General features: G+C 38.5%; 6 protein-coding genes across 6 annotated transcripts; 4 read left to right on the top strand and 2 right to left on the bottom strand.

Annotated features, from left to right (window-relative positions):
• Positions 1-608: 608 nt before the first annotated feature.
• On the bottom strand, positions 609-2,918 carry BEWA_053520 (conserved hypothetical protein; the record flags this gene model as incomplete). Its single annotated transcript, XM_004832692.1, has 1 exon — positions 609-2,918. The coding sequence occupies one exon, from the start codon at positions 2,916-2,918 to the stop codon at positions 609-611; it is 2,310 nt and encodes a 769-aa protein (XP_004832749.1).
• A 2,804-nt stretch (positions 2,919-5,722) lies between these two features.
• On the top strand, positions 5,723-7,237 carry BEWA_053510 (conserved hypothetical protein; the record flags this gene model as incomplete). Its single annotated transcript, XM_004832691.1, has 1 exon — positions 5,723-7,237. One exon carries the CDS (start codon positions 5,723-5,725, stop codon positions 7,235-7,237), a length of 1,515 nt encoding a protein of 504 aa, XP_004832748.1.
• Positions 7,238-7,901: 664 nt separating this feature from the next.
• BEWA_053500 (conserved hypothetical protein) lies at positions 7,902-9,045 on the top strand (the record flags this gene model as incomplete). Its single annotated transcript, XM_004832690.1, has 2 exons — positions 7,902-8,123; positions 8,329-9,045. The coding sequence occupies 2 exons, from the start codon at positions 7,902-7,904 to the stop codon at positions 9,043-9,045; spliced, it is 939 nt and encodes a 312-aa protein (XP_004832747.1).
• A 715-nt stretch (positions 9,046-9,760) lies between these two features.
• On the bottom strand, positions 9,761-11,839 carry BEWA_053490 (hypothetical protein; the record flags this gene model as incomplete). The annotated part of the gene is made up of 1 exon (XM_004832689.1): positions 9,761-11,839. One exon carries the CDS (start codon positions 11,837-11,839, stop codon positions 9,761-9,763), a length of 2,079 nt encoding a protein of 692 aa, XP_004832746.1.
• Positions 11,840-12,968: 1,129 nt separating this feature from the next.
• Positions 12,969-13,272, top strand: BEWA_053480 (conserved hypothetical protein; the record flags this gene model as incomplete). Its single annotated transcript, XM_004832688.1, has 2 exons — positions 12,969-13,115; positions 13,216-13,272. 2 exons carry the CDS (start codon positions 12,969-12,971, stop codon positions 13,270-13,272), a joined length of 204 nt encoding a protein of 67 aa, XP_004832745.1.
• A 391-nt stretch (positions 13,273-13,663) lies between these two features.
• On the top strand, positions 13,664-17,572 carry BEWA_053470 (hypothetical protein; the record flags this gene model as incomplete). Its single annotated transcript, XM_004832687.1, has 1 exon — positions 13,664-17,572. The coding sequence occupies one exon, from the start codon at positions 13,664-13,666 to the stop codon at positions 17,570-17,572; it is 3,909 nt and encodes a 1,302-aa protein (XP_004832744.1).
• Positions 17,573-17,616: the final 44 nt, after the last annotated feature.

Genomic DNA, 17,616 nt, shown 5'->3' with positions numbered 1-17,616 from the left:
CCTTGCTTAATCTAAACATGGATCAGAGTCTAAATATCCTTAGATCTATTATTTGCGCATACATAAGGATACTTATTTCCCAGGTTGAGAGTGAGGCTATAAAGGGAACTGGATGTGGTAGTGAAAGGAGGATTGATAGTCTCACTGTATTTGTCATTACCATTAAGTTGCATAAGACCTCTTGGGCCAGTGAGAGAACCATAACTTCTAAGAGTCCTTAGAAGAGTTATAAGCCTACTACTAGATACATGTCTATCCTCATTATGTTAGCACCATAGTGCGTTAATCCATATATTTAAGTAAGAAAAATACAAATTTCATGATTAATCTGGTAAAACATCCTATTCTTCGGAAAGAAGAGAAGAATGTCGGTATAATTATCCCGACTTGTAACGCAACTTGTTTAGTTCCGTGTACAAGCGCCTTTACTATGTAAATTACTATAATTTTAATGATACTCTAACGAGATATTCGTGTGACCAAGATTCCCCCGGGGACGGCTCGATTCATACATTGGAAATACACTATCCATGTACAAAAACTTTTAAAAATATTACTGCACTCAAAAAGGTGATCATAATAGTTTTTAAACTGCCATAATATTCACCTCAAAACTCATCGGATTTGAGATCATCTTCGTGGACTGGAAGTTTTCCAGGCAACTCATCGAACCAGCTCCTCAAAGACGGCATTATTGTTGACATTGCTTGATACACTGTCAGATAATGGCATGGTCCATCTAGTTCTATGAGCTTAAAATTCTTGTTACCCTTGAAATGTCTATCGATAAAGTTTCTAGGTCCCTTGATCCCGGACATGAAATCCTCTTTGGAATGAAAAAAGATCGTAGGTAAATCTCTAGGATAATATTGCATATTATCAACGTGATCCAATTCATCACAAACTTTAAAAAGGGTTCCCAGTGTTTTGAATGCGGTTCCACCAGAATGATGAAATGGGTCTTTGAACCTTATAAAAAAGTCAAAGGACTCCCCATAGTTTAGGAGGAATTCACGCGGATTCTTCGTATCTGGTAATGCCACCATTGCCACTTTCAAGGCATAAAATGCAAGCACCCTCGTCCAGTCGTATGCATGACAATCTAGGTTCAACATTGCGGAAAATCCAATGAAGGCGTCCACAAATTTTGTTCCGGTCTTTGCATTCTTGTGAAAGTCCTGAATAGCCTGAATCGAAATGTTAGCACCCATTGAAAATCCGAGCAAGAAGATTTTCCTATCCGTAGGAATGTTCTCGTAGAGGCTGCTCTCATCAAAAGTTTCGCTAGGGTCATCAAATTTGCTTCTTTTCACTATACTGACAAACTGAAGTAAATCATAAATGTAATCTTTAAAATTGTTCACATAACATCTTAAATCGCTAATGGCCTCAGATAGACCCTGAGACTGATTGTCCATTGCATAGACGTTGTAGCCAAGTTTATTTAAAAAGTACACAACACTATAGTCATATTCGTATCTGGGTGTCACCTCAAAGGCATTTAGACCGTTCAGAGATCCGTATTCAAAGAGACGTTTATATTTACCAATGTAAAGGACACCCCTCGGTTTATTACATGCAGAAAATGTGCAATTGTGTGGGAAGTAAGGGAAATTCAGGTGCTCAAAATTCCAGTTTATATTGAATGCACAAAATTCTGACATGAAAAATGATCTGAATCCATGAATAAGAATGATATCTCCCTTGGCGTTCTCCACTCTAGAGGCATATGTTGCAATCCGTAGACCTTGCTTGTTCCTAAAACTGCTCATAATAACGTTTCCGTCACCCTTGTGGGTGTATATTGGGGAATTATCATCCACGATTGGATTATAATATCCCTCTCTATTAACTTCTACCCAACCATCATCTTCCCTCTTGAAATATAAAATTTTACGGGAACCTGTAGGATCCTCCACGAACATAAACAATGCAAGGGGTTCTGTTTGCTCTGTAACGGAATTTAAATAGATACAATGTTTTCCATCAGCCGCCTCCCATATCAAATCATCACCTAAGACAACTCTTGTAAGTTTGTATCCTGGTAGTGGAGTAATAAGGCGCGTATAGTTCCCATGTACCATATAGACGTGCATGTGAAATTGTTCCTTGTTTATATCTCCCATATCCAGGGTGATCCTATCGTCAAATTTGCTTGGATCAAACCCATTTGAAATCAACTCTTCTAAATATACGTCCTTAGTAATGGGAACCCATAGCCCAAAAAAATTGTGGAGGTAAATATCCCTTTTCTCCTCCCCGTCATCTACCATGAGATATGCCAGTTTATGTTCGTCTCTTGGGTAGAATGAGGCATAGATACATCTTTCATCTTCTGACGTAGCATTCCACACGACAGAACCTTCGCATCTAACTCCCTTGAGACGGGCAATGCTGTTTGCTGCGTACACTGCAAAAGGGAACTTGGAGGACTTGTTGATATAGAATTCCCTATATTGGTAGTCCTTTTCAGTCTCTAGAACAAAGGTTCTAGAGGTGCTAACTCTGAGAACAACCCTATGAAAGCTCTTGAAAAACTTTTCTTCCGTAACCTCAGTCCACCTGTCCTTTTTTTCGTAGTACAGACCGCTTTTGAGGCCACTACCATCCTTTAAAGAAATAAATGCAAAGATCGGACCACTCTTCTCGTCAAATGCTACGACGGAATGCTCATAGAGGTGCTCCCCGGTCAAAGTCCACAACTTCTCCCCTCCATCTTCCACTGAAATCACTCTATGTCCATCTCTGGCAATATAGACCTTTGTGAGTATTTCGTATGGGCTTCTGGTGAGCGTTTCTATCTTATTCCCATCTGGATTGGTAATGTCGAGGACTACTCCATTCCCAGGGACCTCAGATCTTCTACAGAGACCGATACAGGTTAAGTTAAGGATGAATAATGTGACAAATCTAATCATCTGGAAAATAGTTGGCATAAAGCCTGAATGTGCGATGAATTCGCCAGTACTCTACACCTACAAAGGAATAGAATGGGGTCGACAATGTGCAAATTCTGTCATTCCCTGGGCTTATTTTATACTTTTAGGGTCACAAACATGACGATGTGTGGGATTCCAGGTGCTTTGTGGAATTGCAGAGGATGAGTATGGCGATAGGAGATGAGCTATTACGTTCTTTCGCCAGTTTACAAATTAAATGTTGGATACTTTAAAGTGGAGAAACATAACGTAAAGTATGTACACATTTGGGTTTACGACAAAACTAGAGCATTTTTCTTCAAGTTAAGCCCATACAAAGTGATGACAGTTCCAGACTGTCACTGTGTCATATTCATGTTTACATCGCTAATTTATCAATTTTACTTATACAATGTTGCTTTAATGTAACTACAAACCATCCGCTAGTGATAGATGTTCTTGAACATCTAAGGAATATTCGGTGGTCTATTCGAGATCATTGCCGTGTTCATCGTTCATTCATACAGTTTTAAATTACATACAAGGGCTATATTCCATAGGATAAATTGTACTATGGTCTAATCTTGTACGCATTGAATTAACCGTATGATTTACTTATGGAATGTCGGGAAGATGTTGTCTATCTTATAGGATTCCTTTGCCATTTTCAAAGTTTTCATGCATTCATATACTTTACAGTATCCAGAATATGCTCTTTCTCTTGGACTCTTGTTAATATGTTGTACGTACTTGTCGGAGCTAATCCACAGAGGAAATTATAAATCATCCGGAAACAAGACAGTAATTCAAAAGATTATAACGGTCCTTTAAATGCGCCATTATCTCCATCTATATGTTATATTATCGTGTAAGTCTTAAAACTATGCATCAAAAGTCGCTATTGCTATTTCATACTTTTAACTTGTGTGGGTATTTGGTTTACCGAATGATAGGTTGTGGTAGTGGTCAAGGTGATAATTAATTTTTAAAACTAGCCTACATTTCGTTTTATACAACTGTAATCATTGAGTGTTTTGTCTTTCATTGAGTAAAACTGATGACAAAAGATCTAAATCAAGTGGATCATAGATAATACCTATTTAAAAAACTGTAAACCATATTTATGAGATTCATAAAGTATGTATTTGGATTTAATATCCATAAATAAACCAGAATTGTTTAGAGGTTTAATTATATTGTTTATATAATATGAGGATGAGCTCCAATATTCTATCCATCTGGAGGTGTGTTTGTGACTTGTACCCAAACGAGATACTATACAGCTCAAAATAGAGTTTAACATATCTACGATCGCCATACTCCCAAATCTAAACAGGAATGGAACAATGGGAACTACTACCACTGAGAAAAAAGGCGAGAATGGTAACTGTACGAGCGACGCCAATAGGGTCTGGATAACAAACAGATGGAGAAATGAGACCTGGGCATTGAGGATTAACACTATAAACTAAGATTGGCCTGATAAGGTTACAGTGAGGGAGAGAAGGCCAGTAAAGCAGTAGTACTTGTACAGGGTATTTGTTTAAGGCTCAAAGACAGTATTCACATAGCCAATGAGAAAACATCTCCTTATAAGCTGGTATACCCATGGTCAAGCCAATTTCTAAATTATCTGAGAAGGTATGAAACACGCAGCATTTAGCAAAAGGATGATCAATGGATACACAGGGCACACTGCAGGACTATCTCTGTTGCATTAAAGGGTAAATATTAAAGTATCAGAGCTGAAACGACTTTGTTGAATGGATACAACATTGATACAGGGATTAACAAATTCATAATCAGTTCTGGTGATTCAAAGTACAAGAGACTCTCTATGGTATCTATGGATGTAGGTGTAATTACCCAGGTAGCTGATGAGTACACTAGTGGTTTTACTATAAGAGCTCCACGACTTAGACCATTACTGCGAAAATATCCTGGACTTCTTATCACCCTCGTAGAGTCTAGTGTAAGACCTGAAAGATGATAGTCAGTATGACCGTTGAACAGTGAACTATGGCTACCATGTTGTATGAAGCAAGATGTCTGGACTAATGAAGAAGTCATTGTATCAAGGTAGAACAGGTGTAGCAAAGTATGGACTTGTAGACGATGATTCCTACTGTCTCCATGGCTAAAAAGCATCATTATGTGGACCAAGGTGTGACTAACATGGCACAGCTCGAATGCGGAGAGACCAAACCTCATCCATTAGATGTTCCGCAAGATTCGTAGGAAGTAACCAGAGGTACCATCTAAACTCGTCACATATCTAACATGGCAGAGATACCACTGAGTACTTTATAGGATTCCATCGTTTTAGACAAAGACCAGAGTGTAGGACCTTCAGTGGCAAAGGGGACACACATTCCAACTTCTCCTCAAGTCTTCGAGCCTTTAAAATAAACATAATAAATCTATCGCAAATATCGCTCTAATTTGTAAAATACATTTATATTTGACCAATTTAGACGACAGTGCTATGGGGGCTAGAGGATGAACATTCCTCCCTTGTAAATTATTAAAAATGAAGGTATGAACCGTGAGGTTACGAGAATTCCAACGTAGTTTTAGACCTCGCAGTTTTAACTCTGTCTACACCCACTCTTGACTCTGAAATGTGATAGTAGAAGTAGTACTGGTGGTATTTGAAGGACTTTCGACATTGTTGTTTATTTTTACACGAAATTTAGTGTTTGTTTTATTATAGGGACAAATTATATCTCTATTTGTACATTATGGTCCCTGCTTTGGCAGTTTTGATTCCCCGGATCCCTGTAGAGGCACCTTGAGTATAGGTGATGACTGAAAATACGGCTGAAAACATGACGGAAGAAAAGAAGGAAGGAAAGAAACCCCTTGACTCGCAGACGTTAGTAAGACGGGCTGGGATGTTCATGGTTGGATTGACATTGTTGCAGACACTATACCTTGGTTTGAATGCTTCTAGATACACGATCAAAAGGTTCAAGATTCCCGACGAGAGTGTTGATTTGTTCATCACAAAGGTCAACAATTCTCTCCAGATTTCGTGTTTTATAGGAACAATACTTGTGAATATCTACTTTTGGACCTGTGATAGTCTTCAAAAGTACAATTACAAAATATCAGTTGTTACAAACTTTCTTTGTTTTGCAGCCTACTTACCTCTTCTACACTCATTCACGAGCGGAGGCCCCCAAGGACATTTGACCTATTACTACTATATGATAACGTTCTCTTCCTTCATCTATGGTGTGAATCAGGCGTTTATGCTAAAGGTAGGAGTCTCTGAAATAACCTATTACAGCGCCTCTATTCCCCTTGGAGGTCTGGAAGCTGCAGGATTTCATCTCATCTTCCTCAGTATTGCAGAGAGGATTAATGTGAGCAATATAGACCATAGTATTGTTGTTGGTCAGATTCTACTTTCAATTGTCATGTCCTTCATCACTTTCCTGTTATGTGCATGCGGGTATTGGAGTGGTCCTACACCTAGCACAGGGGCACAGAATCAAAGCGCTAGTGAGAATACTAGTGGGCATAACAGTAATGAGAGTACGCAGCAATCTGGACAACATGCAGGACAGCCACCATTAAAGGACATGTTTAAAGCGTGGTCTCCAATTTTAATGACTGCTCTTGGGTTGGGTATAATTTATGGTATATACCCTGCTATTATGCCCTTTAAACTGGCAAGATTGGAAAGTGCATATAGACTTGATTTGATCTTCATGATATCTAGTGCGTTCCCTGGCATAATTCTCTGTATAATATCTGAATGCACAACCTGGGGACCAAATCACAATTGGAAAAATGTAAACTGGAACTATACCTGGTTTTTGGCGATCCCATTTGTGATACTCCCGGTCATTTTCATACTCCCACTTCACTATCCATATCTGTCAATATCAATGCTAATAAGAAACAACATCTGGTTTCATGGATTCCTGGGTTTCATATATCTCTATTGTCACCTCATTTTGGTCACTGTTGGATACTCTGCTGCAGGTACCCAAGTAGATTTTGATAAGCAATACTATGATGGAAATGCATCGGCTTTTAACACACTTTTCGCCTATTTTTGGCTAATCACAATATCGCTAATTGGACACGGTTACCTCAAGACTTACTCAAAATATGAGAAAGATCCAGACAACTGGCCTACCAGACACTATGGATTCTGGAAATCGCTATGGTTTTGGATTCCAAAGGCACTTGGTGGAGCATGCACTAGTCTATGGGCTACGTTCTCTGCGGATGTGAGAGGGGATATCTTATGCAAAAAGGAGCATCTATTTATTGTATATGAAGATGCTCCTCCTGACTATGAATAAGCTTGGCAATCTAATTTTTAAACGTAGCTTTTACCACTGTAGAAATATACGGTGAGTCTTAATGTAGTGTTTTTCATCTTTACATGATTGAGTAAAGTCTTAATAGGTTTGATGGGCGGATTGGTCTCTTTCTAGCCTCCCAGTTCGTCCCTTGTTGCATATGCTTGTACATTATAGAGCGTATATGCATTAAGATTAATCTTGTAATTCACATGAGAGCCAAAACTTGTTATTTCCTGGACCCAGTATCTTCTATGCAGTGCATAATATGTGGTCACTATGCAATATGTACTACAGAATCTTCTCTTTCCTTATTTTACACTCTGTCAATATGATCCATTAAGACCACGACAGTGTCAGAATCCTTATTTCTTACAGTCGCAAGAGGAAATAGTGGTTCGACCACAGAAATGTACAGTCCAGTGTTAGCTAGCTATCTATTCTCTAGACCATAACCTTCACCAGAATCTTCTTGACCAGGAGTCGGAAACGATTGATAGATGGTCGCCATCGTCCCCTAGTAGTTTAAAAACTGAAAATACAAACCTCGCGTTGGTCGTATTTTAGACTCAATTTTTTCTTTGATACCAAATTCAGCAGTAGAAAGAGCCTCTGTAACAGCGGTAACGTGTTGAATGTATTGCGAATATGCAACGAAATTCATATGCCTAGATTGCACAGCAAGGATATTCACGATAGACTACAAATTTTAATTAGGAAACGACTCTTTTCACATGCAATAAAAATGGCTAAGTTGGAGTCTAGACCAAGCGGTGAGATTGAGGAGATACACCGTATCCATGCAGACTGGCTTTATGAACGTGGTAAATACAAGGAGGCTGTTGAAGCATACTGTTCTGCTGGTTCGTCGGTTGAACCGGCACATGTTATAGAGCGTTTTCTTCTCCTGAACACGAAAATATACCTGTACACATATCTTTTGCATCTGCACAAATACAATATAGATGCACCGATACATACCACTTTACTCATAAAGTGCCTACAATCCATTTACATGTGCACCGCTTCCACAGACTACAAGTATGCAATGGCGATAGATAAGGAATATGGTCTCTTGCACAAATTTCTAGAGACATTTGGAAGCAGTCACAGAGAGAATTAGAGAAGCACTTAAGGAATGTAGAGCTTCTAGAGGGTTTGAGTTTGCAAAGCACGTTGCTTTAGCTCTCAAGGATGAGGAAGAGTATATATCTATTTTAATCGAGGACTTTTCTGATTATGAAAAGGCCATGGAAGCCCTAAAGGGCGCAAACGATGAAGTTTGTTGTAATATAATATTAAGACACGGAAGACAGCTCATGAAGTATGATGAAAGTGCATTGGAGGCTCTAATCAGTCGCATAAATACTTCAATGTCAGAGTACAATATGAATGTTTATGATGTATTTTTACCGGTATTTACCATGGACACTGCCTTTCTTTCAAAAATGGTTGGATTTGATGGAAAGGGACTTTCACTATACACCTTTGCAACGAGGTTACAGATTCTATTGGAGGGTCTTCAACAGGCAGATTCATCCGAAGTTAAGAGCGCAAGATCATATGAAGGAGCTACAGATGGGAGATTCCCCGAAAAAAGTGCGCGTTCGCACACACTCTCACATGCAGATAGTACAGTGTATGGTCACGGAGAGGGAATGATGAGTATGGAAACAATCGTAAATACAACTCGGACGGAACAAGATACTTCTAGATCAGATCAACCAGAAGCGTCTAATGCCTTATCAGTAGACATTATGCAAGATAAGATATGGAGACTCTTAAACAGCAGCACACAGACATTGTAATGCTACCATTTTGTACAGGTTCAAAGAAGGTGCTAATGTAATGACTGTATCCACACATTAATAAACTCATAGAATCAGGGAACAATGAGAATAAGGGACCTAGAAGATACAGGAGAGGGAGTAACTAAACATTCAAGACTCTGCTGTAACATGCTCTATGATAAGGATAAAATAATGAGTAACGAAAGTAAAAACATTTATTCTCTGGAGTCTTCCATAGGCTTCCTTCTAGAGATACACTCCATAAGACTCCCTACTAAAAACACTCATCAAGAGACTACTAGCAATAGAAAGAACAAGCAAGTGATGGAAGTACTCTCAAGACATGTACCATTATAACAAAATGAGTAACGTTGTATACCAAGAGTTAAGGTGAGAGACTCTAAAAGGTCATGTGGATTCTAGCATTCCAGTGTACCAACAAGAGAATAGTCTAGAGGGGAGTGTCTCTACCACCTACCAAGGGTAGGGAGAACATACTGCATTAAACATCAGTGTCCATAGGGGGTTCCATCCATAGGATGAACGAGTGATATTTAAATTATCATTACATTGTAAAATAGTTCCGCCATTATTAACTAGGCTAAGAGTAGGATCGGGAGACTCTTTGGCCTACGATCATTATCCTTCACCTTCCAAAGTATCCATCCATATAAACTCATCAGATCTGCCGAACCCAAGGGTCAGAGTGCTGTGTATAGGCCTTATAAAGTTTTCATGATATAAAAGTAGTTATAGTAGATGCTGTAAAAACGCCAACAAAGGCTCCAAGAATGTTCTCTGGACCCCAACCAGAAAGGCCTAAGCCTTCTTTAATTTGATCTTTAAGAGGTTCAGAGGCTTCATTATCTCTGTCTTTTCCATTATCTGAGGATACTGAACCCAAAGCAGCTGTAGATAGAGTGGAGAACACAGCATCATCATTTTGGTCCGTAGGATAATTATTATCTCCCTCAGTTTTGGTATCTTTAGATATAACATCGGTATGAGTTGATGCATGTTCAGAAATCTCATGTTTAACCTCATCAAGAGCTTCTGTAGAGACTTCCTCCTTTGCCTCATTTGGCCCTGGTTGTTCTGGATCTACTTCATCAGTGTCTCCTATATAATGTTCTACTTTAGTTTCACTTGTATGTTCATTATGGACATTTTGTTCAGACTTAGATGATCCTAGATCTGTAGAAGATGTCGACCTTTCGATCTCTGGTACAGGAGATGTTTCAGGAGCTTTAGGTTTTTTAGATGATCCATTTGCCATGGCCTGAAATTTCTTAAGAAACTCCTCCTCACTTATGCTTTTCCATGTTCCGTCAGAAAACTCAAATGAAGCATCATCCCTTTTACCATGTTTCCTCTTGCTTAAATAGAGGATGTTGTGTTCATATTTCGTGTAAAGCTCACATGATAAGCACCTCTCATCTGTACCTTCGGCCGCCTTCCACAGGGATATCTCACCATCCATTACTTCCTTGACAATGTAACCTGGTTTTGGGGAATATGAGCGAGTAGGAACTCCAAGGAAAATTACACTAAAGATTCTGCATTCATAAGTATCCTTTTCGTTCTTCAAGTCTATTATGGAGTCTCTCTTGTGTTCTGTAGTGACCTTGAGCGGATTTATCTTTGTACTTACATCACCCTTGAACTCCTTCCAATTATTTGAAGTACCCTTTATATAATCCTTTCGTAATACACCAGATGGAGTTATGAGAGTGACTAATACTAGTTCAGGTTTCTTATCCTTATTTAAGTAGACTTTAGCATATTCCAAGACTTCTCCACGTTTACCTGACCATATAGTCTTTGTATCGTTCAATATCTTAGTCACAACTAGACTATCTCGTGGAATTACTAGCCTAATGTGATTATCATCATGGTGATATTCAAAGAATTGGTATATTGAATAGTCAGGTTTTAATAATTTCAAAGTTGCTGATGCACCAGTCCGATTTAAAGGGAATTTTGGTTTACTAACTGTAGACATGGTGCTCACTATAAGCTCAGAAGAACCAAGGCTTTGAGATTCCTTTTCAGGTTTCAGATCTTCAGATTTAGCCTCATCAGTAGTAGTAACATCTTCCTCTATATGAGTCTTAGATTCTTCTACAGGTTTCTGAAGTGTCACTTCCTCCGATTGAGTTTCATTAGGTTCATTACTTACTGATTCCCGGGACTCTTCTGGCGCGGAGTTACTTGTTTTTTCAGTATCTTTGGGTGTGTCTTGTTCACTTACATTTTCTTCAGTTGGTGATTTCTCTACAGGATCACTTGTAGAAACTGTGGTATGCTCAACTACTTTCGGTTTGGCATCTACCGGAGTAGTCCCCGATGATTGTTGTTCATGATTACCTTCATCAAGTTTTTCCAGGGGTTTTACCGTATTTAGTAAATCATGAATGTCTGCCACTTTTTCTAGAGCTTCTTTAACAACCTTCCCCTGACTCTCCACAGAGGGTGGCTCGAACTTTGCACCTTTATCAAGATCTTCCAGTGCTTTTTTTAGAGCTTGTAATACAGCATCAGACCCGGATACTTTACCTAAGGTCTTTTGTGCAGTCTCAAAAGCCTTTCTAGCGTCTTCTACCTCCTTCCCTTTAGAACTTTGTATTTCTGTACAAGCTTTGGTATACTCTTCAAGTGCATTTTCAGCACCCTTTAGAGTCGATTGAGCATCTTCCAGAAGCTTTTGGGTCTTTGCAACTTCACCATCAAATCTGGCAATTATGTCATCTAAACTTTCACAACCACAGAGCCTTAAAACATAGGCTACACAAAGTATTACAAGAATCTTCATGTCTAACAAGATGAATAATAAAGTAGACAGACATTCTCAACTCTTCCTCGTGTGGTGTAACATGTGAATATTCATGAGAATATTTAGATAAACTGGAGGGGAATTGTCATTATTTTAACAAGAATAGGACTGTATAAATATTTTTATTATCTTGTCGTATTCTTGTCATTGTATGGTTGCTATTCCTTCCGCTCCAGCATGAGACAGATGAAGAATAGTTGCCATCATGAAGACAAATCATTCTTTAAGAAGCATTACGGTCATGAAAGAAAAAAGAGTGAGAGTCTATTAGAGTGATACCGTCGACAGCGGTACACGGACTCGCTGAAGCTAGGAAGAGTGAGACAGTACTTTGTAGACTTTGAAACATCGTAGGATTCCATAAAACTTTATATACTAAAGTATCATGATCAGATTGGAGTTTATTAAGATAAGTGTCACCAACAACATTAGAGAAGTTAATACTGGTAAGTGTTCCCCTCGGTTCCCTATTAAGTACAGAAAGCAGTTTACCTAGTCCACTGTCAGCATTTCCAGGTTCTATTTGTTTGGCATATGCTCGTATCCATCTTTTTAGGCATACCTGTACCAGAAAGAAGCTCATTTACCTGATATGTCGTTTGTTTCATGGAAAATCCGCGTCACTATGGAATGTACCTATCTATGGACTTTACAATCCTCTTACGTAACATTGCAGCTTTATAGATCGACAGCTATAAGATCTCGAGGAAGACATCTGCATGTAGAGGGGTTTCGCCACTAAATAGCATATATAGATCAAAGGATCGATGGAAAGTCTGAATAGAACATAATAAGCACAAAACAACTTGAGAAAAATGAGAATACATGCATCATTTACGGTACTGAGGCAACTGCATTTGCATCATGGATCATTGCGATTGTCAAGTTTGCAGTTTATTGACTGTAATAATCTTTGACTCTATGAAGATACTCTATATACTAGCTTGGGTACTGAGTAGTTGGTCTAATGGAGTACTACCGTGGATAAATAATAAACTTTCATTCACTATGAAGACGTCCTTGCACTTTATACCCGGAACTCATCCATTTACTGGATAATATAGAACCCAGTTTACCCTTATACACCTTGCAATCTACACATTCATTCATGTACGTTTTCCTCTTCACATTCATATTTAGCGACCCACCGACGATGGAGATTGTCAAGCAAATAAACGAGACAAAACACTTTATAATCGAACAAATAGACGAGGGAGTTGCACTCTGTAACGACGATGTTCACGGATTTTTAAAGGTTTGTTGAATGGATACGATTGTTAGAATGGGTATGCTGGGTGCATAAGTAGGGGAACATGGGCAAGAGTACCTTATAGGAAATTTATACTACATGGCAGGGTAGTATAAAGATGACGATAATAACCTGTATGAGGTGGATATACTGGTGGAATTAGTTACACATACTGCATACATCCCTTGGTATCCACAAAGCTGTACTCTGCACCCTCTCATACCAACTTGCGCTGTAGCCCGTTGTGTCCCACAGGATGGATGGGGTCTGCATGTGTTATTGGTATGTACACTTTTATAAATGCACTTCAAGGATAATAATAGCGTCACATATTAGGATGTCCTGTGAATAACACTGGGACCTTTCCCATAAAGACAGATTTTGATATGAAAAGATTTGTCCATTGCCTATTTTTTCTCTTTCCCCTATGCCACTGTGGAAGTGTTGGCCGGGAGTCACTGTCTACTTCCAACGATGTAAATGGACAGCCTGAAGGACCAGTCATAGTACGTGTGGAAGAAGACTTTACACCCTATCAGCGGACACCTGTGACTATGGATCTCACGAATCCGGACAGTAAACTCTTTGAGATTGAAGGCGAAATGCAGAGCGAATATCCTATATCCATAACTCCATGGCGTGAATATTATGTCACAAGAGTGATCTATAGCGGTGGCACTCTCTGGAGATCTCAAGATGACTGGGAATGCACACATGTATATGCATACTCTAGAGCTAATGATACGCTCTTAATGATGGGATTCAAGAGGGCCAGACGGAGGGAATATAGAGCGCTGCACAGAGACAAGGGTGGAGAATGGGAAGATCTCAGTACTGAGTTCAAAGACAAAAGTGACCAAGAAATCCAAAGTATGCTTGATAATGTCAGAGGGAATGTAAATGCATGTAATTCCTCACCTCCATCTCCAAGATTTTCTCCCATCAAACCACCTGTATCTTCTCATGGACCAGGGTTACCTGAACCAAAATATGACCAGGATGATACTAAATTCAGTTGGGATGATTTGATTAAGTATGCCAAAGAAATAGAAGATGAAGAAAAGGAAGAGAAGTTGGAAAATTTTAACATTCATACACATGAGGAATATGAAGATGAAGAAGTAGTGGAAGATCAAAATGATACTACCCTCATGAAAACTCCTATAAGTGTCAATGGAAAGCTTATTAATGTTAATGGTACTCGTGTTGCCGATTCTGGTATTTCCACAACTTTTAGACATAAAACCAGGAAAGACCCACCCCGTCTCATAATTGACATAGAGCAGGGTCTCACCGGGACATCACACACTAGAGAGTATGGAGATGATTCTGAGAAAGTCAGATTAGATAAGTACGAAAAGCCAGATTATTCTGGATTCTACATGTTTACACATGACTCACCAGATGGACGACCATTCAAGGTGAAGAAGTTAAATTACAAACACCAAGATATCACAAAATATTTCGAATTTGACAATGACAAAGAAATTGTTCACATTGCAGTATGGTATTGGAAACATAATGGAATGAAGAACCCTCTTCTTATAGAAGTATTGGATGAGGATGAAACTTACACCTATCACTACAATAATGGTAGTCTTGAATGGCAACAACTTTCTGAACATAAGAACAATAATTCTGAGCTAATTGGCGAACCACTCGAGCAAATACTGGATGACCTAAACTGTCGACTCAACGATGCGGTTACTATGGATATTACAGAGAAGGTGTCTACATCAGAGACCTCGTATTGTTGTGATGGCCATAATGGAAGCGAAAAAATATCTTTAGAGAAAAAAGATATTCTTATCGATGGTAAAATTTTTAAGGAATATTATAAGCATCAGATTAATGCTGGAGATAAACTTGCAAAGATCAAGTATTATCCAAAAAACGTTTCTGGAGATGATGAAAGAAGGGTAATAACTACTAGAGGACTTACTTTTCCTATAAATAGAGCAGTTAGTGTATATGTATTCTATTGTAACAACAAGCCTGTGATGATACATGTTGACTCCAATCAAAAAAAGTGGTATAAGAGGGAGAGTAAAAATAGTCACGACTGGAAGAATCTTGTTGGTGAACTTGATGGTAAAGATCCAGACAATATCAAAGGGTGTTCTGACTTGGAAAACATGAAAGGTGAACTAGAGAAACTTGACTGCAGAGGACTAAAGGGATGTATCCAGTATGGTAAACGTATGAATAGTTCTGTCGTAATATCCAGTACAGCTTCTAATCCAAAAGTAGTTATTCAGCTCTCACAAAAACCAGATGTTGACAATACTCCCACGTATTATTATGGAGATATCTTGAGAAATAAAAAGACTAAAGTTACAAGATCTATATACCCTCTTAATCCTTCTGCTGGACTGGCTCAGGACTTCTACAAGTATACTCATGAAAATACAAATATAGGTCAGAATTTAAAGCTTGAAAGGATAAATGATGATAATAATGAAAATGTAGGACTTACAGAGGATAACGTCTTATCAATTTCTGCCTATTACTGGAAGTATGAAAATGGTAGCGGTCCACCTAATAAGGCTCTTTTGGTGGAAGTGATAAGAAAGGATAGTCCCAAGTACATTTATTACGAGAAAAATAGTACCAAATATAAATGGGAACCTTACAATCCCGCAGGATCACACAATGGACTGATTCCTTACAAACTCCTCCATAAGCTCACCTTGCTCAATTGTGAGATCAACAATGTTGTTCAAATCGATGTTAGTAAGATTGCTGATTATTGTCATTATAATACTGACCCTAAACACGAAGATGGTTATACTAAAAAAATTAAGGTTACTGAGACCGGACAAGGTTATCTTGGAAACTACACTGCTTATGCTCACTCTCCATCTGGAGGCAAATCATTCGACATATCTAGATTTACTAACATAACTGATGAGATAAAACTTCAGGGCATAAATCCATCATTGCCAATTAGAAATGCTTCTAAAGTCACAGTATTTATGTGTGATAAAAATAGTCCTCACAACAAAACTCCTCTTCTTATCCATATAGAAGCTCCTAGTATTTCAAGGAAATGGTTTAAAGGAACTAATGGCGGTACAAATTTGGAACATACATACAAGTTGAATGTTAATAAATATGATGATTACCCTGTCATTGTTGACTTCCTAGATACTCTGGATAGTGATTGCAGACCACCCGAAGTTACCATAGATATTTATAAAAGAGGAACTTCTGATGGACCAGCGTTTCACTATGAACATACTTCTGATAACCATAAACAAATTTATGTTATTGGTACTACAGTTACTAATGTGCCAGGTTTTACAGAATTCATCCACAAGGTACAAAATAGAAAAGGTAGTTACTTCACCATTAATAAGTTCAAATACAGTGGAAATAATACTTCTGTAATTGTTAATGGAACCTCCATAAAGTATGTTACCAGTGTTTCAGTCTTCTACTGGTCTGCTCTAGAGTCTCCTGAAAGAAGGGATAAGAGAGGAAGACCCTTGCTTGTTAAAGTGATTACCAAATTTCTTGGTGGAAAGAAAGCCACAGAAACTTACTATGAAAATATTGGTGAAAATACTAATCTGAATTGGCAATTGGTTCCTGTAACTTCACAGGACCTCGCCCAGAAACTCCAACTTTTAAACTGTAGAGTCAATAATGCGGTGATCATAAATGTTGGTATTAAGGAGGATACTACTTATGATACCTGTAATGATACTGATAAACTGACCTTGGATCCTCATGGTGAAAGAACGCAAGTTAAGAAGGATAATACATCTAATACCTCTATTAAACAGTACGATGTATACACCCATACCTTAAACAATGGTGGTGGAAACTTTCATATAGTAGGTTTTATTAATGGTGATACCCCTAGAACAAATCTTACTGGACTTTATGTAAGTTACGATAGACCCATTCTTGACGTGAGTGAAGTAAGAGTCTACTTCTGCTCTAAGGATAAGGTCAAAAGGCCTCTCCTAATATACTATCATATCTCTAATGGGGGATCACCTGAACACAAGTGGTATAAAAATGAGAATCCTGATGATAAAAATGGTAGTTGGAAAGTTGTAACAGGATTTATACAGAATACCTACAACCGCGGACCAATACTCACAGTACCCAATGGTCTTAGTCTCTGTGCTCAATCTACTTCTGCTCATGCTGAAACTACTTCCACCCTTAATCAAGCTACTGAGGGATCTCCTCCTACTCTTGCTCCTACTTCTTCTCCTCCTGGAACTACTACTCCTAAACTTACTGGAGTTCTTGAACTTCCTGCTAGTATAGCTGGATACTTTTTTGCTGGTTCTGCAGGATCCGCTGCAACATTTTTTGGAGGATGGAAACTTTATAATCGCTATAAAGGAGACCCTTGGGTTAGATACGGATATCCTATAGAGTTTAAAGAATGTACCATGTTGAGTATGCATGGATCCACTCGTGGACATTTACAACAAAACGAGTAATGTTGTACAGCAAGAGTTAAGGTTAGAGACTCTAAATGAGCATC

Source organism: Theileria equi (assembly GCF_000342415.1).
Source record: "Theileria equi strain WA chromosome 4 map unlocalized gcontig_1105316255039, whole genome shotgun sequence".
In the NCBI taxonomy this organism is placed as follows: Eukaryota; Apicomplexa; class Aconoidasida; order Piroplasmida; family Theileriidae; genus Theileria; species Theileria equi.
This window is presented reverse-complemented; position numbering and strand designations above follow the sequence as displayed.